The sequence below is a fragment of the Bactrocera tryoni genome, chromosome 5, assembly GCF_016617805.1.
Source record: "Bactrocera tryoni isolate S06 chromosome 5, CSIRO_BtryS06_freeze2, whole genome shotgun sequence".
Lineage (NCBI taxonomy): Eukaryota > Metazoa > Arthropoda > Insecta > Diptera > Tephritidae > Bactrocera > Bactrocera tryoni.
Genome location: NC_052503.1, coordinates 5444327 through 5470693, shown reverse-complemented (window position 1 = coordinate 5470693; position 26367 = coordinate 5444327). Strand labels below are relative to the sequence as shown.

At 37.1% G+C, this 26367-nt stretch overlaps 2 protein-coding genes across 2 annotated transcripts in view; one reads left to right on the top strand and one right to left on the bottom strand.

Annotated features, from left to right (window-relative positions):
* Window positions 1-683: 683 nt before the first annotated feature.
* Window positions 684-11485, top strand: LOC120776408 (protein scarlet). Its single transcript, XM_040107032.1, has 7 exons — window positions 684-1420; window positions 5167-5216; window positions 6348-6484; window positions 6552-7517; window positions 7640-7881; window positions 8014-8114; window positions 11058-11485. The coding sequence occupies exons 1-7, from the start codon at window positions 879-881 to the stop codon at window positions 11231-11233; spliced, it is 2214 nt and encodes a 737-aa protein (XP_039962966.1). The 5' UTR covers window positions 684-878; the 3' UTR covers window positions 11234-11485.
* Window positions 11486-16802: 5317 nt separating this feature from the next.
* LOC120776918 overlaps window positions 16803-26367 on the bottom strand; it is a 75965-nt gene continuing 66400 nt past the window's right edge. The window contains exons 24-27 of the mRNA XM_040107989.1: window positions 23711-23880; window positions 23368-23549; window positions 23060-23184; window positions 16803-20917 (exon numbers count right to left, since the gene is read on the bottom strand). Of these exons, the coding sequence (XP_039963923.1) occupies window positions 19559-20917; window positions 23060-23184; window positions 23368-23549; window positions 23711-23880 (1836 nt within the window). The 3' untranslated portion in view covers window positions 16803-19558. The remainder of the gene's footprint in view (window positions 20918-23059; window positions 23185-23367; window positions 23550-23710; window positions 23881-26367) is intronic.

The window sequence follows — 26367 nt, the reverse complement described above, 5'->3', positions numbered from 1 at the left end:
TAAATCACTCTGGACGTTACTTATCGCCCGATTAGTGCTTAATCGATCATTAATTCAAAGTAGACCCGAAGCAAAATGTTGAAATTATCGTGTATGTTCCAGCTACTTGCACTAACGGCTGCCTCCAGTGAGCCATTTCACCTACTCTTTTATCTACTGCTTGAACGAATGACCTTTGTATTTTGAGAAATTCATAATTTGTGTTGAAAAATGTTGGTCTTGCCTTCAGATAGCATTTATGATACCTCAAATTTAATAAATGTGATCTTTTGTTAACTCCTTCCGTTTTATCATAATTAAGCCAGTTGCAGCCACCTCTCTCTAGATGTAATGTTTCAAACAACTTGCCGTTATGTTGAGTGGTTCGAAAAGATCTGCTTAACAAGCTGTCTGGCCTACACAGGTGAGAAGTGTGTACAAACAAAGATGTCTACCTATATAGCCATATAACAGTTAGAATACCACTCAGGCGTATCTTCAGACTGTGGGATTAGGTGATAGACGTGTGTTTACTGTTGAGCTTTAGCCCAAAGCACACTACTCAAAGACACACACACACACACACCCTTACTACGGCTGCAAGCCAGTACAATCGCATATACACGTTTGTATTTAAATATGTTTTCCACAGATCCGTGTGTTTGCCTCACACGGTACCTAGGCAGCTTCGAAGAAACCCCACAATCAGTTGTTCGCCACGCGCGGTACCAAGCAAACACGCGAGCGCTGCCACTTCACCTTTAACTACTGCAAATGAACACTTAACGGACAGCAGTGCATGTGTATGTATGTGTGTGATTCTACTGTGAAAATAGCGCAAAGTGAAAGTGTGACAAAAATAAGACAAAACCGATAAATCCCTTAAGGATACAATAAAAATGTCAACAGATAATCTCATCTCAATGGAGCAAACTCGCAGCGTTGATCCGCCACGCGCTGACTACGCGACGAACGGGAAATTCTTCCCCAACAGCAACAACAACAACACCATCCACATGGATGCTGCTGAGCAAATTGAGTTGCAGGATGTTGTTGGAGTACCGAGCAACGGCAATAATAAGCACAGCAATGATAACGGGCGCGCCAGGAGCAGCAGTGTGAATGGCCATAGCGGCGCCGAGGGTAGTCCTGGCGCGAGTGGCGCAGGCAGTCGGATTGCCATCACCGACATCTCCACCACGCCGCCGCGCACCGCATCCACGCGCAACAGTTCAGAGCGCAGTCTGCCACTGCGCAGCTACAGCAAGTGGTCGCCCACGGAGCAGGGTGCCACGTTGGTGTGGCGCGACTTGTGCGTCTACACGACGGGCGAGCCGAATGGCGCGAGCGGTGGCGGCAGTTTGCACAAAATGAAGCGCATCATTAACAACTCGACAGGTGCGGTGCAGCCTGGCAATCTGATGGCGCTAATGGGTTCCAGGTGGGTGGACATGTGTATACGCCAGTGTAACGGTACTGTTTGTGCGAGTTAAGTGAGCGCGCGCGTGTGTGTGTGTGTTTTGGTTTGTGCAGCGCGCAATGAAGGACTCTTAACTTGTCACTGGTGATTCGCACCTTCATCAAGATTGCTTTTTGCGGCTTTTCGGCGAGCGAAGCGTGTGCTTTATTCACCAATGGCCTAGCATGGCGTGTGTGAACAGCAGAAAATAATTTTAATTTTCATGAAAATGGAAAAGTTCTAAAACTTGATAATCCTTGAAATTTGAATTTTTGCTTTTGCTATCTCCGATCGCGCACAGACACTCTCATTACACACTGAGTGTGTGAATGTGTGAGATAAGCGTATTTGATAATCTAACTGGTAAGCCCTGAGATGTTTTCGCTGTTTGTTTGTTTTGCATCGAATTCCTCTAGACGGTCGTATTAGATTATGTAGAGTCAGTGAAGTGAAGAAATCAGCTTGCGCTTATGTTGATAAGCGTTTTGCTTGTAATTAAATGCAAAAGCAAATAGATTTGCAAATGCTGAAAGAAAAAGTGCAAATAAAAGATATTTAGTCTGCTATAGTTTTGTGTAAAGTAAGTTTAAAGTGATCTCCTCACATTCCTCTTAACGTGTATCGTTGGAACAGTACATAGTCGAAAGTGCTTCACTGCGATAAAATTTTGCAGAGATTTTTAAAAAATTTTAGGTTTATGAATATATTCTTAAAATGATCTTTTATGAATTCATTATTTCGAAGATCTGAAGTTTTACATATACTCCGGAATCGGTATTTTGGAGTTTCAAGAAAGAAAAAGTCTCATTCCGACCGATTTTGTCTCTTTCAAACTAAAGCAACCAAAAAGGACATTATATACATTCTGCTTCTTCATTGGTGTAAACACCGCTTACGCGATTATGGTCGAGTTCACAACAGCGCACCAGAATGTTCTTCCTTTTCGCTGCTTGGCGTCAATTGGAGATTCCAAGTGTAGCCAGGTCCTTCTCTACCTGATCTTTTCCACGCAGTGGAGGTCTTCCTTTTTCTCTGCTTCCCCCTGCGTCAACTACTCTCAGAGCTGGGACGTTTTCATCGATTCGGACGACATGATCTAACCAGCGTAGCCGCTATATCTTAATTCGCTGAAGAATGTCAATCATAAATCCTTAGCAGAACTTTTCTCTCGAAAACTTGTAATGACGACTCATCAGATGTTGTCATCGTTCATTCCTCTGCACCATATAGCAGGACGGGAATACTGAGAGACTTATAGATTTTGGTCTTTTTTCGTCGAGAAAGGACTTTATTTCCCAATTGCCTAATCAATCCGAAGTAGCACCTGTTGGCAGAAGTTATTCTACGATGGATTTCGAGGCGGGCATTGTTGTTGCTGTTGATGCTGGTTCCAATATAGACGAAATTGTCTACGACTTCGACTGTCAACAATGACGTGAGAGCTAAGTCGCGAGTGCGACGACTGTTTGTTTGATGACAGGAGATATTTCGTCTTTCCTTCGTTCACTACCAGACCCATTTGCTTCGCTGCCTTATCCATTCTGGAGAAAACAGAACAAACGGCATGGTTGTTAAGGCCAATGATATCAATATCATCGGCGTACGCCAGCAGCTGTACACTCTTATAAAAGATTGTGCCTTCCCAATTCAGCTCTGCAGTTCGAATTATTTTATCCAGGAGGAAATCGAAGAAGTCGCACGATAGGGAGTCGCCTTGTCTGAAACCTCGTTTGGTATCGAACGGCTGGAAGAGGTCCTTCTCTATCCTGACGGAGCTTTCGGTATTGCTAAACGTCAGTCACAGCCGTATTAGTTTTGAGGGGATACCAAATTCAGACATCGCGGCATAAAGGCAGCTCCTTTTCGTGCTGTCAAAAGCAGCTTTGAAATCGACGAAGAGGTGTGTGTCGATCCTGTTTTCACTGGTCTTTTCCAAGATTTGTCGCATGATAAATATCTGGTCAGTTGTTGATTTTCCAGACTTATCCAGGACATAATCTATGCTCGTAATAAAATGGAGCAATAAAGAACTCTTACACGAGTGTTCGTATTTTAATTTAACGATTTGCCTTACTTATTATTCATAATTTCTAATAGACAAATAACTTTAACTGAATGGCTTGATTTACCAAAGATCAAATTTGACTCAGACTGGTCCAAAATTTAGCAACACTGCTTAAAAAACGTTGTGTTGGGAGAGGATTTCAAGATCTGGATCGCCTGAACATATTTTCATAAATGTTTGGGGGTACGGAGCGTGTTAATACATATGTATATAGAGAGAGAAACATTTCGCGTCGCTGGCAAAGAACTGCCAAACAAACATAAATTGCCAAAAAAAGATCACATGAACGCCACACGAACATAAAAAGATCGTACCAATCTCGAAAACGAATTTTTATCGTTTAAAGTATTACATAATCTAATTACCATAATGAATTAGTCAATTACATTTAAAATAATTTACAACTAATGGCAAATACAAAAACATGTATAAAATTCTGCTATACCGTTAACCGTTACTGCCGCTTTCTGTAAGAGAGTTTCTTGAGTTCGCGCAATTTCCCTCGTCTTCTCTTTTGCTTTGCTTTCGTTGCACAAAATGCGGTCAAGTTTCGAATTACATCTGCACTACTTATTTATAGGGCTTCTGGTTAAGCAGCAAAAGAGTTGGCGATCAAACAAGAAGTCATTGGCTTTTAATACCGGAAAATAACTGTAATGATTTCGAGAATAGTAAATGCAATTATGGTGAAGTTTTACAGCGCTAAAGATTGATATCTCCAATACATTTAGAGCGGAATAAGTCGAGGCGAATTTGTACCCATGAATTTTGTCAAAAATAAGGGATTTTTTTTTTGAAACAAAGTTTGTAATACAACTGCAATTTGAGGGTAAACAAATATGTTATGGATATGGCCAAAGCGATTAGTTTTTTACTTAACATGGACAGGACGTTAGGGTCGGAATAAGTCACCGCATCCTGATTCAAAAAAGCGTCCATGATTTTGAACTGCCTCTTAAAAGGTGACATCAAATATAGATTGCATAAACCCACAGTATAACGAGCCGTCCGCATTTTGCTCTCATCCTACGTCTCCTTTAGAAAGAAGTATTAAACGTCTAAGCCATGCTAGGAAACGTTCACACATTCAGTCTGAGTTAAATGAAGATAATTCTCTAAATGCCACAAACATAAGCTATTTTTTATTTATGCTCTAACATAAGAGATAACGGTTGTGATAAGCACTAAAAGCAGTTGAAAGCAACATAAAAATTAATTACCTGAAAACATGAGTGATGCCAATGAACAGCGAACGAGTGCGCAAGCATGCAAATAAACTCGAACAACAGTTAGATAGTGAATATGCAACGCCTCTGTGTACCGAAAGGCCATGCAGTACGAGTGGAATTGTTGTGAAGTGCTCTTCAATGGCGAACGCCTCCCAGTGGGGCAAATGTTCATGCAAATAAATAAAATTGTTTCTTATTTACTTTTCGCATTCTACGATACGTCAGTGAATATATAAATATGTGTGTGTATGGGTGTGAGTGTGTAGAGAGATTTACGCTTGCAGGTCAATGTATTCTAAGTTTTTTATCTTTTTTTATTTTTTTCTATTTACACACTTGTGTGTGCACATATAAACGGTAACTCACATTCTTCTCTAATTACAAAAATGCAATATATATGTAAATGTGGAAATATAATTTACTTACATTGACAGTGGCTCTGGTAAGACGACACTGATGTCAACACTCGCCTTCCGTCAACCAGGTTAGTAAATAAATATGCAACACATAGATTAAATTTATACATATACATATGTATATACGTACATTGTGAAATGTTCATGCATATGTCAAAATAATTATTTTCATTAAGGGTGTCCTTTTTGGTAGTTCTGTTTAGATAGGCCAGATTTAATAAGAATAATAATTAAGTTTCTAAGTCCGAGATCACATTTAATGATATTCTTTTAATCAACCTTTCAGAAGTTATGATAAAATTGGGTTTCCATATATTACGATAAAGAGTGATCTATTTCGAGTTTCCCTAAGTTTTAAAGGAAAACCCACAAAAACTTCAAATTTAATGGGGAATGTTTATTATCATTCGAAAGAACATTCTTTGGCATTTATTTTTTGAAAATTATCTCCTTCAAATGTTGGCCGCGGCTACGTCTCAGATGTTCCATCCGTTGACTTCAATTTTCGATGACTCATTCGAGCGTTTCGACTGATAACTGGTGAATGACACGTTTGATGTTTTGCTCCAAGACCTAAAACGAAGCGGGATTGCTCGCATAGACTGTCCATGTGATATCACATGATCTTGGTGGACAATCGACCGGCCCAAGAGGTGAAATTATTTGCTCACCGAAGTATTATCTTAATAGATTCATTGATTGTGGAAACCAAATGTTGCTGAGATCACGAGGATCAATTTCTGGCATCAAATAGTCTGTTATCATGGCGCGATAATGGTCGCTTTGGACCGGTATCATTTTTGAAGAAATATGGGTCTCATCGCTGGACACAATTTGACTCGAAAACGTCGAATCTTTTTGGAACTTTTCAAGAGCCCATAGAGCTAAGAGATGTCGCTTGGGAAGGACGGTCGACTTCAGTTCTTGCACATCCTGTGTTTTGTATGCTTTAAATTTAAGATCTCAGAGAATGGTTGAAACTCAATTCAAACTCTTTCCATCAGATCAATGGCACTTTAAAGTATGCATAATTAACGTATATAGATCTTTTAAAAAGGACACCCCTAACGTTCGACCTTAACATTAGACTCATTCAACTAACGCTGTGTATCTTGTATGTCCATGAATATGCCTAAGATAACAGTGATATGGCTTATTTCCGTTTGCATTGAACTTTATCTCACGCACGCTATCTTTAGCCGGCACTATTGTTCAGGGTGATATCTTGATAAACGGCCGTCGCATTGGCCCATTTATGCATCGTATCAGCGGCTACGTATATCAGGATGATTTATTTATCGACACTTTAACCGTACTGGAGCACATGACGTTCATGGTGAGTTCACATAGTTTAAATTTATATAGATTTCCGTTTTACTTATTGTTATCCCTACTTCTTGCAGGCGCATCTCCGTTTGGATCGTCGTGTGAGTCGTCGCGAACGCAAGGAAATTATAAACGATCTGTTGGAGCGCACCGGTCTTCTATCCGTCGCACACACACACATCGGCTCCGGCGATGACAAGAAAATGTTGTCAGGTGGAGAGCGCAAGCGGCTGGCGTTCGCTGTCGAGCTGCTTAACGATCCGGTCATCTTGTTCTGTGACGAGCCCACCACCGGTCTAGATTCGTTTAGCGCTCAACAATTGGTGCAAACACTTTACGATCTGGCCAAAAAGGGCACTACCATATTGTGCACCATACATCAGCCCTCCAGTCAGCTTTTCGACATGTTCAACAATGTGCTACTTTTGGCCGATGGGCGTGTGGCCTTCACTGGTTCGCCACAAAATGCGCTCAACTTTTTCGCTGAGAACGGTTATCACTGTCCGGAGGCTTATAATCCGGCGGACTTCTTGATTGGCGTGTTGGCCACGGATCCGGGTTATGAGCAGGCCTCTCAACGTTCAGCGCAGCATTTGTGCGATATGTTTGCCGTCAGCGGCGCGGCTAAACAACGCGATATGCTGGTTAATCTGGAGATTCATATGGCGCAGACGGGTGACTATCCCTTCGACGTGGAGGTAGATACTTTTCGTTCGGCTGCTTGGTACAAGAAGTTCCATATGATTTGGTATCGCGCTTCGTTGTCGTTGATGCGTGATCCGACGGTGCAACGTATGCGATTTTTCCAAAAAATGGCTATGGCCGTTATTATAGGCGCATGTTTTGCCGGCACTATAACGGTCTCACAGCTGGGTGTGCAGGCCGTACAGGGCGCACTGTTCGTGATGATTTCCGAAAATACCTATCATCCGATGTATTCCGTTTTGAATGTCTTCCCACAGGGTTTCCCACTATTTCTACGCGAAACACGTTCTGGAATGTATTCGACGGCACAATACTATGTGGCCAATATACTGGCGATGGTAAGTGTCAGCCTGCCTTCTAAAATAGGTCTTACTTTTTGGAAGAAGCCTTACAAGAATGTGAACTTAATAATATGGAAAACTCATATTTAGTGAATTGACCACCTTTCTATCCATTCTAGCTACCTGGGATGATCATTGAGCCGTTACTGTTCGTTATAATCTGCTATTGGATAACCGGTTTGCGTGCCACATTCTTCGCCTTCAGCATAACGGCCATATCAATCGTTCTGGTTATGAATGTTGCAACAGCCTGCGGCTGCTTCTTTTCCACAGCGTTCAATTCAGTTCCTTTGGCCATGGCTTATTTGGTGCCCGTCGATTACATTTTCATGATAACATCCGGAATTTTCATTAAAATTAGGTGAGTTGCTATCATTGCCCAACATGCTCCCTTGTCACACGCACACACATACATTTATTTGGGTTATATACCCGTATGCAAATAAATATTTAATGAGACGTGTGTGTACATATGTTTGCGGTTAACTTGCAGCACTTTGCCAATGGCGTTTTATTGGACACAATTCCTGTCATGGATGTTATATGCAAATGAAGCGATGACGATTGCACAATGGTCCGGCGTCCAAAACATCAGTGAGTATGAATGTGCATATTAAAAAAAGTTTATTTTTAAATTAACACCAATAATGCTTGAGCGTATTCATATTTGCACTGAGTTATTTGCATCATATTTGCGCGACCTACATTTACATACTTTTTTTGCTTAGTAATAGGGTGTGTGTATATATTTTAAGAACTTTTCGTTTTTTTTAATATAAATATATGGAGTTACGAAAAAGAGAGAACGGATAATTTATATTAACAAAGTTTTAAAAATAAAAAACAATATTTAAAAATACTAAGTTTAAATGTGAAACCAAAATATTACGACGCTCTCAACCAACTTCTTATTTGTAAGAATAATTGGACTTTTAGTGCTACACTATTTAGATTAGTAGAACCTTGAAAGTTAATTAAAAACTTCATAAAACAAGAAAAAAGTTAACGTAACAGTTCCAACGAAGCTCGAATAACCTTGACAGTGGCATTTCTTATAGCATAAAAGGGTATAAAAACATATTTTTCTTAAAAGATTAGTTTATATGGCAGCTATGTATATCCAAGGCAACAGGACAATAGTCCATGCCAAATATCAAGAAAATATCTTGTCAAAAAAAGTAGATACAAAGACTTGAATTTTACCGCTCGCATTGTATGACAGCTATATGTTATAGTGATCCGTTATCGGCGGTTTCGAATAATGAGCAGTTTTTTGAAAAAAAGATCGATGAATGACAGAACTTGGCTTACGTCTTATGTGGCCAATGACCCCTCTGCTTACATTTAGCCAAAACCACATTCCTTTCACTTAGCCAAGTCCACAACCCTAGTATACATTTATAGTCAGTGAACCTTTTTTTTTTAATTTTATGTGTCAATGACCCTATATTTACATTTTATGAGGCCAATGACCTTTTTGTTTACATTTAGACAATACCTCAACCTTTGTTTATGTTTAGCCAAGTTAACAACCTTTTTTACGTTTGGGCTCACTGACCCTTTTGTTTACATTTTGTGAGGACAATGACCCTTTTGTTTACTTTTAGCCAAGTCCAAAACCTTATTTTAAATTTAGCCGAGTCAACAATCTTTGTTCACATTTGGGTCAGTAATGCGTTTGCTTACATTTAGCCAAGCCCACAACTCTTTTTTACATATATATAGTTTTAACCCACTACTTTGCACATTACCTTACAAATTATTTACAAAAAAGATGCTCTCTGAGTTTCATTATGATACCTCAGATAACATATAAAGAGTAGTGTCAACCAAATCTTTGAAAATCGTACTATTCTGAATTTGGATGAAATTGGTTGAGTAGGCGCGTAGATATGGCTTTTTTACCTAAAGTTGAACTTTGCCTCGCTCCTTGTCCAATTTTGATGCCGGCTTCTATTAAGCCCCCGTGTACCCTTTTTGAGTGTTATATTGAATGTCCCTGAAACACTCATACCGCATTTTTATAGCTTTCAACTAAACCGTTATATAAGGAGTGGATGGGATTATTATCCGATTTTACCTACTTACATATTTTCACACTGTCGTAAGAGGTTCAAAATTATTTGTCTGTGCAAATTTGGGCGATATGTGTAGCTTGAATGGTTAGGGGGTTTGAAAATTAACTTAAGATAGGAAATAAATAAAACACACATCGGGTAATTGGCCTCCATGGCTTTCCATTAGCCAAGTCCATACACGTCCGCACTAATTTGTCAAAATTTTCCATAACTATTCTGCATAAAAGTTGTTGAATTTCATTGATCCCCCTTTATAGCAGCTTGGATGTGGGCCTGTTGTAATAGATCTTTGGTTTTCAATAACCCCCAAAAAATATATACATATATATTTATGTTAAATCACCTCATTTTCAATAATAGTATGGTCCGTTATGTCTCCAGACCAAAATGACATGTTGTGATGCATTTCGAACTGCGCTTATTATACAATAATGAAAGGACAATTTTCTAACGCATAGGTTTTTGGGTTGTTACGTTCTACATTTAACTTACTAGTGGGTGGTGCCACGCCCACTCTTTTAAGTGTTTTAGCCCAGAGGTACCTCTCAGTAATGCAATTCGTTGCATCAAATACAGTTTTATGACTTATTTGCGGCTTAATAGTAGCAATTTATGGATTTTCAATTGGTCCGATTACCGGCACCCTCAGGTTGCCAAGGAACATGTGCACAAAGTTTTGTCATGATATCTTAAGTTCTAATCAAGTTACTGCTAATTCAGATAGATGGACGGACGCATTCAATTGCTGATTGTATTAATTTTGTTTTAATATTTTCCCAACTGACTTTATAAAAAACACGCCACCCTAATAATATTAACTTTCATCTATAGTTACACAACAGCTTGAATAAAATTTAAGTTTTGCATCAAAACCTTACATATACCGAGAGTTTATCGTAAATCTATTTGAAGTGTATTTCATTTATAACTGAAATATTACTACGCACTTAGTTAATTCCTACTTTAAACCAAATTTCTATTTATTTAATGCTTTCCATATTTTCATGTTTCACTAACCTAAATTTTGCCCTCTCTCTTTCCTCACTTCACGTCTTCTGCACCTTATGTAAAAGTCTTGTTTACCTGCGTCCATAATTTCACCTTAAATTTCATTAATTTCAACGTGTTGGCTGGCTGAAGTTTATGTATTTATTCTTTGCTTTACCATATATTCGGCGCGAAGTTCTACCTTTTCTGCCTCACATTCCCTCAGTCGCCACTGGCCTACTTAGCTGCGCTTGTAACGGCCATTGGCTCGGCGTATTTTTGCCAATTTAAAATTTACTTAAGCTGCTTCGCCTTATTTGCATATAAGCGTTCCCACTCCCACAATTCTACCTCACTCTCACTTAGACCCGTAGCGCCAGCGCCCCTACATTTTTTAATGGTAATTAATTTCCTGTTTCATATTTTTTTGGTTTCTCTCATTCCACGAATGTTTTCTTAACCTATTTTGCAGCCTGCTTCGAGGAGAGCGAGAACCTGCCGTGCTTCCACACCGGCCAGGATGTGCTGGACAAATACAGTTTTAATGAGTCGAACCTCTACCGAAATTTGCTGGCGATTGTGGCTATTTACTTTGGCTTCCACATTTTGGGCTACTACTGTCTGTGGCGTCGTGCTAAGAAGATTTAAGATTAAATGGAGTGTCACCGTCGAAAGCTGCGTCGTTACGTCGCCGCGGGGCACAGCTGAACACAAGACTTCTTGATGTGGGCGCGTGGATTTTTATCTGCGTGTGTTTTGTTAAATGAACTTCATCCCTTCTATTTTATTATAACATACAATAATACTTTTATATTTACATTTTGCGCGAGAACTGCCTCCAATATGCTTATTTAAATGAGATTTATTGCCATTAAAGGTGTGTTTTATCTTCCTTACACATTTATGGTTTGGCGGTTTTATTTGAATTCACTTTGGGAAATTCATGAAGAGGGTCAAACTAATTTGGAAATTATGAAGATGAATAAACAAAACCTTGAAATCACATTTAAATAACTTTGGGTTTTTTTTTATCTTAAACGATGGTACTGGAAGAAGGTGGGTATGTTTTTAATCCACCTAAGCAACGGACGGGAAACTTATAGAAAACTAATTACTTTTCGCGAGTGAAGAGAAAAAATATCAAATTGTTCCACTACTTTACGCATCTTGGTGAAATTCACATGTAAGAATTCTATAAAAAAGTTACAGAAAATACATGTGAATAATATTGTTTTGCTTTGACAAAGCCATTAAATTCGTTCTTGGAAATATTATTGTTAAACACAATCATTTCTGATACCAAAACTCTTGGATTTTTAGTCTAGATAAAGTGCCTTGAAGCCAGCTGCTTCGCTGTATTTTATTCGCGCTAATACACCTGAATATTTCAGTTGAGTTTGATCTTATGAACATTTGCTTTGATCTCGAAAGTGTTAAAATGATCCTACATCGTCTCTTTCCAAGCAACTTCCTATATTTGTAATCACACCACGATTTCACTGTGATGAACACAAATCTAGTATTGTTTCCCTGCTACCGGAGTGGATAGTATTTCGTCTGATGTGGCTGCGTGCCAACTCTGCTTAAAAAACGATGCCCGACAAACCACTCGACACCTTAACTCAATGTTAAAAAGTTCACCGGTTCTCTCTTACAGCAGTTTCTTTTCACAAATACTACCGCAGCAAATATAATTGTGGAGGAAAGACAATTCGAGTTACGCTCGACGATACGGTAAACAAAGTAATCCGGAATGGAGTCGAAGTGTGCGAGAATTCTGGAGCGTCTAGGCACACTACTATTATCTATATCTTCTGCTTCTCTGAGAGCGGTAGTAAGCTTTGCGGCACTACATATGCCGATGAGAGCCGCTGTAACCTTTGTGTAAACTTTTTCGTAAATAAAGTGAGAGAGGAATGTCATCAACATTAAGCCAGCTTCTAGCTCTACACTGTTGAGACTCAACCCAATCAACCCACATCATCTAATCACATTAAACAAGCTTTTCTTAAATTTCAGTTTCTTTATTCATTTGTAAATATTTTCCATTTTTAATTAACAGCACATTTAGTCTTAAAATTTAAAATTCTCTCATATACAATAGTACTTAACATTTAATAAACATTATTGCACAGACATTTATTTAAATTGTATGATACAAATATAGATAACTTTTCATATGAGTTTCAATATTTTCCTTGTATTCTGCACTTAAACTACATAAACATATACACCAATATAACAGTATTATATACATACAGCTATACTTACATACACATACTATTCACATTATTCTGTGAATTTATCTTAAATATTCGTTTTTGCAAACTTTCTGTCATATTAATAAAAAGTTATTGAAATCCCAAAAAAAAATGTCGAAAAATATTTTGTGTTAATAAAAACGTAATTAATTATTTGTTAAAAGCACAATTGCGAAATTAATTGCTTTGAGAGTCCTCAACAAATTGTTTTGGTATTTAGATTATTAATTGCTAAGCATTTAAGCTATGCTAAAAATCTGACAGTCATTCGTGGGGAGATTTTCCCGAAAATGCGCTAGAAATATTTTTTATTCATATGGTAGAGATATATGTAAATGCAAACATACATATGTATAATATGTTTAATGGAAAAAACGTGAAACGCTCGAGTTCAGTTGAAAACCTCACTAACTAAACATTTATTTCCAGCACATACGAGTAAATACATACATACATGCACACGCACATATGCATATATGTTTGTTCATCAGTCCAGACATCGTTTGGCCGCAATGCCACTGTGTCCGTTATTCATTTCAATTAGTTTATAAAACACTAATTAAATTCCATTAGCAGCTGGGCATAACTCATGGACACTTTAGCAGCAGCAATATCTAAGTCAGCAGGCACTCGGCTGTCTGCGAGCACATAACTCTGTTGATTGAGATTTTTGATCGCCACCAAAAAAAGTTGAATTTCTGTTAGGAGGTTGAGCATCAACTAAAGTGAACCTGAGCCTGTGAAAAATATCGCTTTAGCTATCATAATTAGTAGTGATCGAATCTACAAATTGCTTGAGGAAATCTGTTACAACTGCCAAAGTATCTTCCAGAAGAAAGCTTTACAGAGAAATTTTGTGAACTAGTTTCAAGATTTACATAGGAATGCATAAGGAATGTTCTCAATCGAAGAATCGCCTCGTTGTGAACAGTGCACTTTTAGGGCCAAGACCTTTTGTCTCTAATGTGACAGACAAATTGAAAACTTTCCTTGTAAAATCCTGCCGATAAGGAGCATCATTATATATATAAATGTATAAACATATGAGTATGTCGAGTTCTAGTCGTGAGAGAGGCGGTCAGCCATTGCTATAGTTCTGCACTACAGATTTCGTAACTGCTTCTGAATTAGTTCGAAGCGTAAGCAGTACAATCAACAGAAGCTGTCTCTGTACATTACCGTTTTTTACAAGGGTTAGTGCATTAAACCTAGGATATAACAGCTTTGATCTAACATAAAAAAAGCGTTGTAACAAAAATTTATAAGCATTGATAAACTATTCGATACCAAAAAATTCCAATTTATTTAAACAATTTCAAAGGCTTCTTTTAGCGAGTTAATAGAAAATCGAAAGAGAATTTACTTAATTTTACTTTACATTGAGGCAATTTATATTATACTCGCATACTGGTAACTTCATATATTCAAATGCATATATGTATATGCATTTATTTATATATATATATATATATATATATATGTTATATACTACTGGTACATAGATACAATCACAGTAAGACATTGGGTATTTTGGAAATATTTTTTTCTATTTTAGGTGCTTTTTTGTACATTTATGCTTCGATAGCGATTTGTATTTTTTTTTGTTGGTGTATTTTACAACACTGATTACCAGTAATTACATTTACATAAATTTATTTGCATAAATTATTTAAATAAATAACTTTTGGTTTTTCGGTTAAAACTTGAATTTGCATAATTCGCAATTAATTTGATCAATCAACTCATGGTCTCGTAAATAAAATAGTAATTTTCAACCAAAGCGAAGCGATAAATGTATAAATATATGATGAGTACACTGTGCGACAGCAAATAACTCTACGAGAATTTTAGCGCCAACTAAAGTAAAAGACTATACGTCTGATGAAATACATAAGTATTTTAAAAGTTATATATAAATATATATATTAAAAATAATCATAATAATAATACCCGAACCCAATTACCTTCCTCCCGCCCAATCGACGCGAGGGGTGCAATCCGCAAACGAGCGGAATTAGCGGAGTCATAAAAGGCAAGAGAGTCGATAAGTATTACGATCTTAAGCTGCTCAGCTAAAGAAAACAAAATTTTAACAGCCAAAACTAAGAATGGGGTTAAAGTGAGTTTATTATTTTTAAATGTTACTTGTTAAGAGTAGATAAAATAATTTTTTTAATGGTAAAGAGTGAGTGTGTTGTACAGATCAATAGTCCGACATAGAACTACCAAAATTCTTTGATCACAAGATCCTGATATACACAAAATAGTTATAAGTAAAATGTTGGTAAAAAAAATAATGCAATATATAATACATGGCTCCTTTTCAAATATTTATTTTTAGAAATGAAGGAACAACTTTTTTTTTAAATAAAATGGAACATTTATTCCTTTTTAAAGTAAAGGAAGCATTTCACTTCACTGTTCTAGATTTAAGGGACTATATCCACTTGTAAATTTCAAATAATCAATTTTTTTGTTTTAAATATAAATCAAATGTACATATATTTATTTTCGAAAACTTTGAATTTGACCCAGCAAATAGTTTCAGAGATACTACTGTCAACAAAAAGTAAGGTGAGGTGATTATCGTGGTATGATATACTATGAATTCCTTCTGCCGGGTCAAATTATCACCAAAGAATATTACTTGAGGGTTGTGCGTCATTTTCGTCAAGCTATTTGTTTGAAACGACCGGAATTATGGGCGAAGAACCCTTGGTTTCTCCACCACGATAATGCACCTGCATACTGCATTTGCTCATCGCGGCTATTTTGCCAAATTCGACTCATATTGTTCCACAACCAACGTATTCACTTGATTTGCCTCCGTGTGATTTCTGGCTATTCAGCAAACTCAGAGCCTAATGCGGGAACGTCATTTTGACAGGATATGGAATAGAATAGAAGAAGGTTTTGAAAGCATACCCGAAAAAACTAAGAAAACTGTTTTGAGGACTGGAAAACGTTGTCAAAAGCAAACAGGGTGAAAACCATTTGGAAGAATAAATAAAAAATTCACATTTTTATAAAAAAATGCACCTTACTTTATGATCGAAATTTCTTTTATTAGAAGCCGTCATTTTGACAAAAATTTAATTTTTAATAAGTTTTTCAATTATTAACTGCATTGTGATATTTTTTTTATTTTAAAATAAATCATTTTCCACACCGCCAGAAACCTTTTTTCGGGATTCTCCTAGAGATTGTTAAAGGTTATTAAATTACGTAATATTTTATTACCTTATTTTTTGTTTATTTATTAAATAAAATACCTCTTCAAAAAAGCAAGCAAAAAAAATTATTTTTTTCTGACTTGCAAGTGAGGATAACCCCTTAACTAACTAGCTGAGTGGCTTTCACTTTATTTCCGGAATTGTGCGACGTGTTGATGGAAGAACTTCAACTCCTTAACTTTTATGTTAAGCGTGTGCAAAGGTGCCCTCATGGTCCGTATGACTGAAATAATCATCTCAATGCAAAGCTGAAGATCATTTTGTTCGAAAGTGATGACCACGACTGTACTAAAGTACCTCTGTAGTCTCCAAATTAAAACACTTTATAGTAAGAAAGCTTCATTTGGAAAGAGCATTCTGAATTTGGTTCACTATTAAAGATTTCACAACCCACAATCGATCCTCACAGATATATACTTAACAAAACAACAATTAGTTGCTTTATGTAACCTTCCATTTGACGCACAGTATACTCACTCATTGAAGATTAGTTGCATAAAAGAATTTCTATTTTCACATAATAATAAATGAGGTGTGAATGCATGTGGTTGTAAATAAATGCAATAATCGAGTATATAAAATTTCAATAATTTGCATAGCATGTGTGCTTTTATGTTTGTATGTATGTATATACAAACCTTTGTAATTTATTTTGTAAACATTCAATTTTGCTAAATTTATTTGCACACACAAAACTGCATGTATGTATGTGTTATACTTAGATATAATCGTATGTAAGTATGTGTTGATTAATCCATATATATGTATGACTTGTTGTTTGTATGTATTTATGTTTGTTTCAGGTGATGAACGGTACGTGTTTCGTATACAGCCACAAATTGACAGAGTTGCATTTTTTTCATATTATTTATTATTCACTTAAATTTGCCTAAAAAGAGCTTAGCTGCCTTAACAAGTTTATAGTTTGTTTTAAATATTTAATGCTTATACTTATTTAGCACACATACAAGCGCAGAGTAATATTATAGTAATATTGTATAACTGCTTAAGTACTTAACTAATATGGATTTATTTCAATTAAATAGCTTTTTAATACATTTTTAATTCACTTTTAGTACAATTTGCATCTGAACGATTATTAATACTTTGGGAGCAATGATTTGCAATCATTCTAATAACAACAACAACAATAAATAATTACTTAAAAATCACAAAAACGCTAATTAACTTCAATTAACAAATTTACACATGTATATACATATATTCGTAGCCAATATTTTATTATATGTGTGTATAAATTTAAGCCTTCATTGGCGCCCCAGCATTAAAAAGCTGATCTATGGGCTTCCTGCATATTATAATGAAATTAACTGTATCCAAATCAAAAAGAAATAATTTAGCTTTTAAAATTGAGGGCGTTCACTTTGTTGTTCATCAATACAGTTTGAAGTGTTTTTGATCAGAGAAGTTGATATTTCTTATTTCCCTTAAAATCGTCGATATTTTTTACCGTTTTGAGCCAAGCAATTTTATTTACTGCTTAAAGTTTAATTTTTAGGGTTTTACAAATTCATAGTGGGTTTGAAACCATTTTACTTATTATTCATTTTATATACATGAGTATATAATATTTACAGTTAATTTGTTTTTAATTTTCAATGAAAACCGAAAATATATTTTTCAATATGTGCTATAATATTATTCTATAACAAAATTATAAGTTTTTGTGGAATATGCTGTTATATATTTACAAACACATACGCTGTCATTCAGCACAAAATTTGATTTCAAAGAAGCACCGTTAGCTCTATACATATACATATATTTCGATGTGCTGTACCTTTAACTCTTAGGAACCTCAACCACCCTCTATTACTCAACCTGAAAAAAACTTCGTAAAAAAAACAGCGTGATATTTTTAAAAGTTATCAATGAAATCATGAAATCCAATTTGACAAGTTTTAGAATTCCCAAAATTATCGCTTTGATGGAAGTGAGCAAATTAAAAACTTTATTATGCTGAGATCGCGAGACTGAAGAGATAAATATTGCCATAGAAGAGAGTATGCGATACGTGGCCCTCACAAACCATTATCTTGAAAAAAGGTTTATCAGAAACTAAGATATACTTTAGACTTTTTTTTAGCTCAGAAATAGTAGTTCAAGCACAATTATAATTCAGTGTTATTTTTTTATTTAAATCGGCTCAGTTTAAACAAATATGTTGTAATTTGACCATGGTTTCTCGCTTAGCGACAATTGAAATAAATAATATGTTAAGAGTAAGTAATCAATGAAATCCAATTTGATAACTTTTCGGATTCTCAAGACTTTAATCTTAAAGGAAGTGAATAAATTAAGAGCTTTCTTGTGTTCACAATGAGAGATCCCTTAGTCAAGTATAATAGTGGCACTTATAATCTCTACTTTATTCTAGATTTTATTGCTATATTTCTAATCCTCATAACAACCGGACTTTATTTTTAGATCATTAGTAGAATATTAACTTTGAGAGATCAATCAATTGTTTGAAAATAATTGGATAAATTCGGTATTTTTTTGTTACTAAAAAACACTTATATTTAAATTTTGTATAATGTTTACTCAAGACGAATAAAGAAAGGAGTATGAATGTGCTGGTGAAATATCTGCTGCTATTAAAAAAAAGTCAACGCGCATACGACTTGAGTCTTATGCCACTATGACAGCCGTACCTCAAGGCTGCTGCTAACTTCGTTGATTTTGGCGCGAATATAAACACTGAAAGCTAAACCTACATTGAAAGCCAATCTAGAAAGATGTTGGATGAAACTATGGAAAAAGCTTGCCCTCGCTGAATGAAGTATTATCTTTGAGTAGCGAATTGTATCTCCTCAAAAACCAAAGGAGATCTCTTAGGCGATTAGTTAACCAATAAATGAATATAATGAAAACTCATACTAAGTGAAGCAAAATAAAAAAGAGTAACTTACAGCTTTACCAAATCCACTGAATTGCTGGATAAGGCTTGTTTAAGTTACCAACCGGAGCCCAATCGGCCTATTGTTGGCCGCTTTTGGTCTCTCGTGCACATCCCTTTTCAATCAACCAGTCGGCCAACTTCCAGCTTGCTTTAATATACATACATGTTACGACTACTGTACACAAACATAAATCGGTGACAAAGCATGGCGTAATTCAGAGAGATCTCTAGTAAACTATGCACTAATGCAGAAGAACGATGACTTAACACTAAGTATGCGTGTATAGTAAGTATGTTTGACATCCTATTCAACTAATGTACCTGCACTTTTCCCTTTGCAATTTGATTCGTTTGTTCATTATATATACACGATCGATAATTAGACTACTTACTTAAATAGCTTTATACATACTATACTCTACTTCCTCTACTTAACAGTATTTAAACCACTCTTTCTCTGTACACAAGCTCCAACAAATACTTTTACAGTAATAATTTTTAAATGCTAACTTTGGTTAATTTACAGTAAACTTACAATTTGGTCTATTAGGGGTTTTTAGGTGCTCACGTCCTGCAGCATATAGGCGATCGTGCTGTCGGCGGCCGTGTTGCTGCTCTCGCTGCTGGAGCTGGCGCCGTCGCTGCTGCTGCTCCCGCTGCTGCTGAACACGATCATGCTGCGGCTGTTGGGCAGCACGAACACTTCGCTGCCGGTCAGACCGATGGGACTCATCGACTGCGAACTTCTGATGGGACTGCGATGTGCGTCGACGCGCTGACGACCCGACAAGTCTTGTGGACGCTGTTGCGGGCCGTTATGCATCGATTGCTTGTTGTTCGATGAGTTTTCGGCGCATTTATGCGCGCTGCCATTTGTCCACTGAGTATTGTTGGGAGCGTCGGTTGCTTTTGTTGTGGGCGTTGTTAAGACAGAAGTGATGCATTCGTCAAAACTGCGCAACCGCGTTGTCGTGGCAATCGTTGTAATCGAATTGCGTTGTCGGCAGGCAAGCGTTTCGGTGCGGAAAGTGACTATGGTCTCCTTTTTCAGCTGCTGCATTTTGGGATCGCTTGGTCTGAGATTCAGTTGCTGCTTATTGCTGAGATCCGACAGACTTATATTGTTTTTCAGTAGAATTTGTAGATTTTCAATGGAGTCCTTGAGTGGCGCCTTGTCGCTGTCATCTTTGTATTCTTCTTTCAGTTCGTCGACGTAGGTACGTGGCTGGCTGTTGCTGCGTCCATTCGTCGAGCTCCCCGGCGTTGCGGTATTCAGGGAGCCGCCCCCCAAATTGCCCTCCGTAGAATTGTCCACGGATGAGGAGGCAGTCTTGGCGATTGCGGGCATTACGGCTATTGTGACCACACTGGAACTGCTCGACATGGTGGGCGTGAGTGCTGACGTCGAGCTGGTTGTAGTGCCGAAGGAAGATGATATGTTGTGTTGACGACAGAGTGACTTGCGACGCTGTGCCGTGGCACTCTGCATGTAAGAGTTCAATTCCGAGTCAGGTGAGAGATCGTCGCCAGAGTCGGTGCTGGTCTTGTTGTGCTCAGTTTGTAGAATGCTGAGTGACTCAGCTGTTTCGTTGGGATCTTGCGTTGTGGGCAGCAGTTCCGTCTTCTTATCAACAAGCTCGATGTTACTTGCTGCAGTTTTTTCTTCTTCAGGCGAGGTAATTGGTATACTAGTTGTCGTGTCAATGAGTTTTTTGTTGTCTTCGACATTCTCAGCTTTGGTCTCGCTCAGCGACGTCGCTGTATTGAAATTGCCCGTTGTGACTTCCGGTATTTGCGTCGACTTTCCTTTCAGAAAATATGTAATCATGGATCCTTTACCCTTTACATTTACGCTGCCACGACAGGTGAGCTCAAAGCCACGTCCAACCAATATTTGATACATTTCTTGTGTCACCTGCATCAAAAGTGAGGGGGAGAGTGGCGAAATAACATGAAATATGGAAGTGTGAAAATTGTGTAACTGTGTTGGAAAGTTGATTGGAAAAGCAGCAAAGCGCACAAATCTTTTGTATATTAGCTCAACAACAATAAAGAGAAAATGTTGGCAGTGTTGTTATAAATATGTCCCTCATACATTTCTCGTCCTCTGATGAAATAAATAAGTAAGTGGGAGTGAATGAGTTAGCTTCGCTGCGAGTAAATTCAGCCACGCGGGAAAACAATAAGTGTCGCAGATGTTCAAATAAAGCAAAAGTTTCATGCGTTAATAACTAATATAACTTGTTGACTATATTAGATTGGCTTCGTGAACACAAATCGAAACAGAAATATGGCAGTATATTATATACAAAAAATATGTTAGAGGCTTGTGAGATTGCTTTGGCAAGTTTGGCATAATCGTATCATTTGATCAATTTTGCAAGTGCTTTTCCCAGCTTACAACCCTGTGGAGGGATTGTTTGCTTTATCACTTTAGCTCGCCTTCAAACTGCTGTTTTTTAGCTCCTCAGAGAGGTCTAAGACCGAAAGTCTTGGGCTGCTTGAGCCATATGTAAAAAAATCTTTTCTGACCACATCCAAGTGAAAGGCTCTCAGAGAGACCCCACCATTTACGCCAACTACCGTGGAATAAAACTCCTTAACATCGTATACGTATATAAGGTTCTATCGAGCGTAGTGTGTGAAAGATTAAACCCCACCGTCAACAAACTGATTGAACCTCATCAATGTGGTTTTAGGAAAATCAACAACTGACTAGATGTTCGCCATGCGCCAAACTTGGAAAAGACCGGTGAAAAGAGGATCAACACATATCACCTATTCGTCGATTTCATAGAAGCTTTTGACTGCAGGAAAAGGAGCTGCCTTTATGTTCGAATTTTGTATCCCCGCAAAACTAATAGGGCTGTGTAAACTGAAGTTGAACAATACCAAAAGCTCCGTCAGAATCGCGAAGGACCTCTCCGAGCCGTTCGATGCCAAACGAGGTTTCAGACAAGGCGACTCCCTATCGTGCGACTTCTTCAATCTACTCCTGGAGCAAATAAACCCGAAAGCGGTGTCTACGCCAATAATGAAGAAGAAACATATATGGGCGGAAAAAATAAAAGCAAATGCAGACCACAACAGAATCAATTAATGCGTGTGATTTCTGCTACGCAATTAAATACACTTGTTAAGTCTATGTTTGCAGATATTCCTCTCCTTTCTATTCAGTCAACTTATATTGCCACAACATATTGGATAAAATTATTCTTTACAATTGACAATCAACAAGAGCATTTGGCTTTGTGTTATTTTGTCTTAATCATCTCAGCTCTCATATTAATTTTTCTCAGAATGGACAAAAGCAATAACCCGGAACGCAAAGTGGATGATTTATTTGGCGAACACGCAAAGCTAACTGAAGGTAACGGCTCTTTCCACGTTGGCGGCGATGAGCTTTCAATTGAGTGAAATATTTGGGTTGTTATTAGTACGAGTATAAGGCGTTATAAGAAAGAACGTGTTCATTTGAAGGAAAAAGAATTCTTAGTCTTAAAATAAATAATTTGGTAATCAGAATTTAGGCCGAAAAGATGAATTAAGGGAATTTTCAATTTTGCAAGCTTCAATTCCATTTTGTAGGTACATCTATGTCATACGTTCTTTCCAGAGTGGCGAAAAGATATCAATTTCGAACTATGTTATAAAAGCCTCTTCGTGTTAGTTGGTTAAAGTTTGGTCCCAAAATGCTTAATTTCGATCAGAATAACCATATCAGTAGCAAAACAGTCATAAGTGACGAGCACAGCCAAGGAGCTAAGAATAGTAATAACCGACAAAAAATTCAAAATATTGTTTGCGTGGCTGAAAGAACTCAAGAATCAAAAAGCAGTATTATCCGCTATGTAAGCAATTGAGTTGCATAACCCTAAGCTAGTCACATATATGTATGTAAGTTAGGATAATATTCAGTAATTTGTGATCAAGTATAAGTTTCTTGAGACTAAATTTCTTAATATTGATTTTGTGCGACTTTTATTATAAATGCTGAGAAAGTTAAGTTTTATTTATACATTCCTTTCGAAAGTTGAAATTTGTTCTTTTTAATTACCTGTATATGATCCGGTAGCCCAGTGGAGTCCATGCGCGATGCCACATTAACTGCATTGCCCCAAATATCGTATTGCGGTTTACGCGCGCCAATAACACCAGCAACAACTGGACCGATATTGATACCTATTCGGAAGTCAATGAAAGATTTTCATAAAAATAATCGGTTTGTACTTGATATTATTTTTAAAATATAATACACATTTGCTTATACATTTTATATAAAATAATATTTTTACTTGTATTAAATATTATATAAGTAGATATATATTTTAATGATTTTATATAGTAGTTTGGAATTTTTCTTACCAATTCGCAGTCGGAAATTATTGAATGAGTGCGTGTTGACCTCTTCGATTTTGTCGAATAACTGCAGCGCATACTCCGCCATAGCGGTAACATGGGCGAAATTCACTTGATCACAGGTGTTTGCCGTTAAACCAGAGGCAGCCATGTAAGTTGCGCCCGTGCTCTTGATCTTTTCAATATATCTGGGCAGAAAACATGAAAAATTTTGTTTTATTCCCATTTCAAGGATTGGCCGGAAAACATTTGATTTACATACAAAAAATTAATTTACACAAATTACGCACACAAGCAAACACGTGTGCTTATATGTTTGTACGAATATAATTCTGCGCTTAAAACTCACCGAAAACGCTCCTCGCTGAGCAGTTCATCGAAATCGGCGATAATCTCGTTGAGCAAGCGCAAACACTCCACGCCCTCATTGTTGCCTTCGAGTTCTACGTAGAACTCCGAAAAATTCGGAATAGAGGCAAATAATATACACACACTATCGCACTGCTCGTGATAGAGATCCTGCAAGTCCGTTGCATGGGTGTGGCCAATAGTGACAGCCGGTGTGGACAATTGGCGCGATGGCGAAGATGGTGGCAGTGTGAATATGGTGTGGCAGTGTTAACGGTCCATCAGTGCAGGCAACCGCACACAATACAGAATATGTTGCGCATGGCGGATGTAGTGGTGCAGTTGTTGTGGATTATTCGGCATTTGTTGGCGTTAGCGGCGTTCATTGAGTGGCAGCCAAGTGTTGATTGTTGATTTAGTGGTCGCAGCGGCGGTGATGGAGGTGAAGGGCCATATACCGTATCACATACACACACATGTACAGCGGTTGGCAATTGTTTGTTTGGCAGCGCGGGGGGTAAAATGTAAATGAAATAATATTAATATTTATTGTGTCCAGTGGCGGAGTGACAGTTATGCCTGAACAATTCGTATGTGTTTGGCTTTTATACTTTGGTGCATATGGAAGTACCATATGCTCTTCGTAAGGCAATGAAATTACAATAATGCCAGGAAGATGTAATCGGTAGTTTAATTTTGATTATTTGTTAGTGAATGCCGGAAATGAAATGGAAATTGTTGTAACCACGCAATATGGCTTTATAATATTTGCACTGAAACTTTTCGAATACTGTGTTTATGGAGTGTTTGCAAAAAATAATATTCCATGGAAATACCTCTGATTAAATTTCTGAAAGCACAGTGGTATGGTCCACACTGGTAGAAATGTCTCTTTATTACTTGGAGAACTAGTTAATATTGATTGTTATATTTTAATTTACAGAAAATAAATAATGATTTTTAATAGTTTTGTAACACTTTAAACTAATCGATATCATCGATCCTGCTGATTCGCAGGGTGAATTAGGGGACATTTCATAACAGAAAGTGTTAAATTCGAAACGACGCGGCTTGATAGAGAACTTGAAATAGATGCTGCATTTAGCTCCATCTGTGTTCTGTTGAATTGATACATTCTCCGCAGTTTATCCTCCAAAAAAGTTGGAGAGACTTGGCGTACAACTTATCCAGATGGGTTCAACGACAGATGATGCAGTTATCCAATTTGCTGCAAAATTGTCGTTGATCATCAAAGTTAAAAACTAGTAACTGGAAAAATAAGGAAACAGCGGGAAAAGCAACGATGCTCTTCGCAGTCGTGTGCCAATTTCAATTTATAGTTGGGATTTTTTGCCTTTCTGATGTTCTATCTGAAATTCATTCACTCAGCGTGATTCTTCAGAAGGAATGGATCGATCTGGCAAAGGCATCAAATGTATAGATACGACACTTCTAACTCTCGAAGACAAAAAACTAAGGACCATTTCCGATCCATGTTTTTCAAACACGAAAAAAGAAAGTTGACGAAAAAAATCAAAAATCTGCGGCCGACAAACAAAACGCGAAAATTTCTGCGTGAGAACTTGTGAAGAATACTACAAAGTTTCAGTGTACATACCTCTGCTGGATACAATCGGCAAAGATTTGAAATCGCGCTTTTCTAGAAAAGTATTGGATGGATTTCAGCTGAGTTTACTTCTTCCAGAAAAAGCATGTGCTTTGAAAAACAAAGAAATGGCGAATCTTATTGACTGCTTGATAGATAGATTCAAAGGCCGTTTGAAGCTCTAAGGTGAAGATGATCACTGGCAGTGCCATTCGACGCAGAATCAAAAGTTAAAAGACAACAAGTTCCCGACTACTGCTTTAGAAGCATTGAAGAAGTGCGAAAAAGACCTATATCCCATAATTCATAGTTTTCTTCGCATATTCTGCACACTTCCTGTGATGAATGCGACCTCTGAACGCTCTTTTTCGACACTTCGCCGCATGAAAACGTGGCTGAGGACGAAAATGCTTCAAGCTAGATTGATCGGCCTGGCATTGCTGCACACGCATCATGACATTGCAGTCTCTGCAGAAGAAGTTCACGAAAGATTCTAAAAACTTAGCCCAGATCGTTTTGTTTTGTGAAAATTTTCTATTCAATACACGAACTGACTACAGTATTATAGATTGAAATAAAATATGTCACCCTCACGTCTACGATTTATAATGTGTTTTCTCAATTTAGTAGGATTTGATATTAGAAGGTCGATTTGAATTTTTCATCATGATATTTAACTGTATAAAGAATACTATATTTAGTATAATAATCTTCACGTTTTTAGTAAGTGTTTATTTCCCCCCTAAAACCTTTCTAGATCCGCCCCTGATATAGATATATGGTTATGTATGTATTTGGATATTCCATTTAAAAGTTCTTTTTTATGAATTTTTTTCTACATTTGAGCCCATAATTTTAACTTTAAGCACTTCTTTTCGATTTTTCACGTTTTTCACATAATTTCGAAAAAATTGGATTAACAACTGGTTTTATCGAAAACTTCCAAAAGAAACAAAGCATGTTTATGACTAGAATGAATAGGCTTTTTTTGTTTGAAATTTAATTTCCCAGCATTTTTCCTTTACAAGTTTTTTGGTAGAACCAGCCATTTC

Excerpts from the sequence above, each read along its gene's own strand:
- LOC120776408 (XM_040107032.1), top strand. The coding sequence starts at position 879 with ATGTCAACAGATAATCTCATCTCAATGGAGCAAACTCGCAGCGTTGAT. Across the intron at positions 1,421-5,166 it reads ATGGCGCTAATGGGTTCCAG|TGGCTCTGGTAAGACGACAC; the intron begins GTGGGTGGACAT and ends TTACATTGACAG. Across the intron at positions 6,485-6,551 it reads TGGAGCACATGACGTTCATG|GCGCATCTCCGTTTGGATCG; the intron begins GTGAGTTCACAT and ends TACTTCTTGCAG.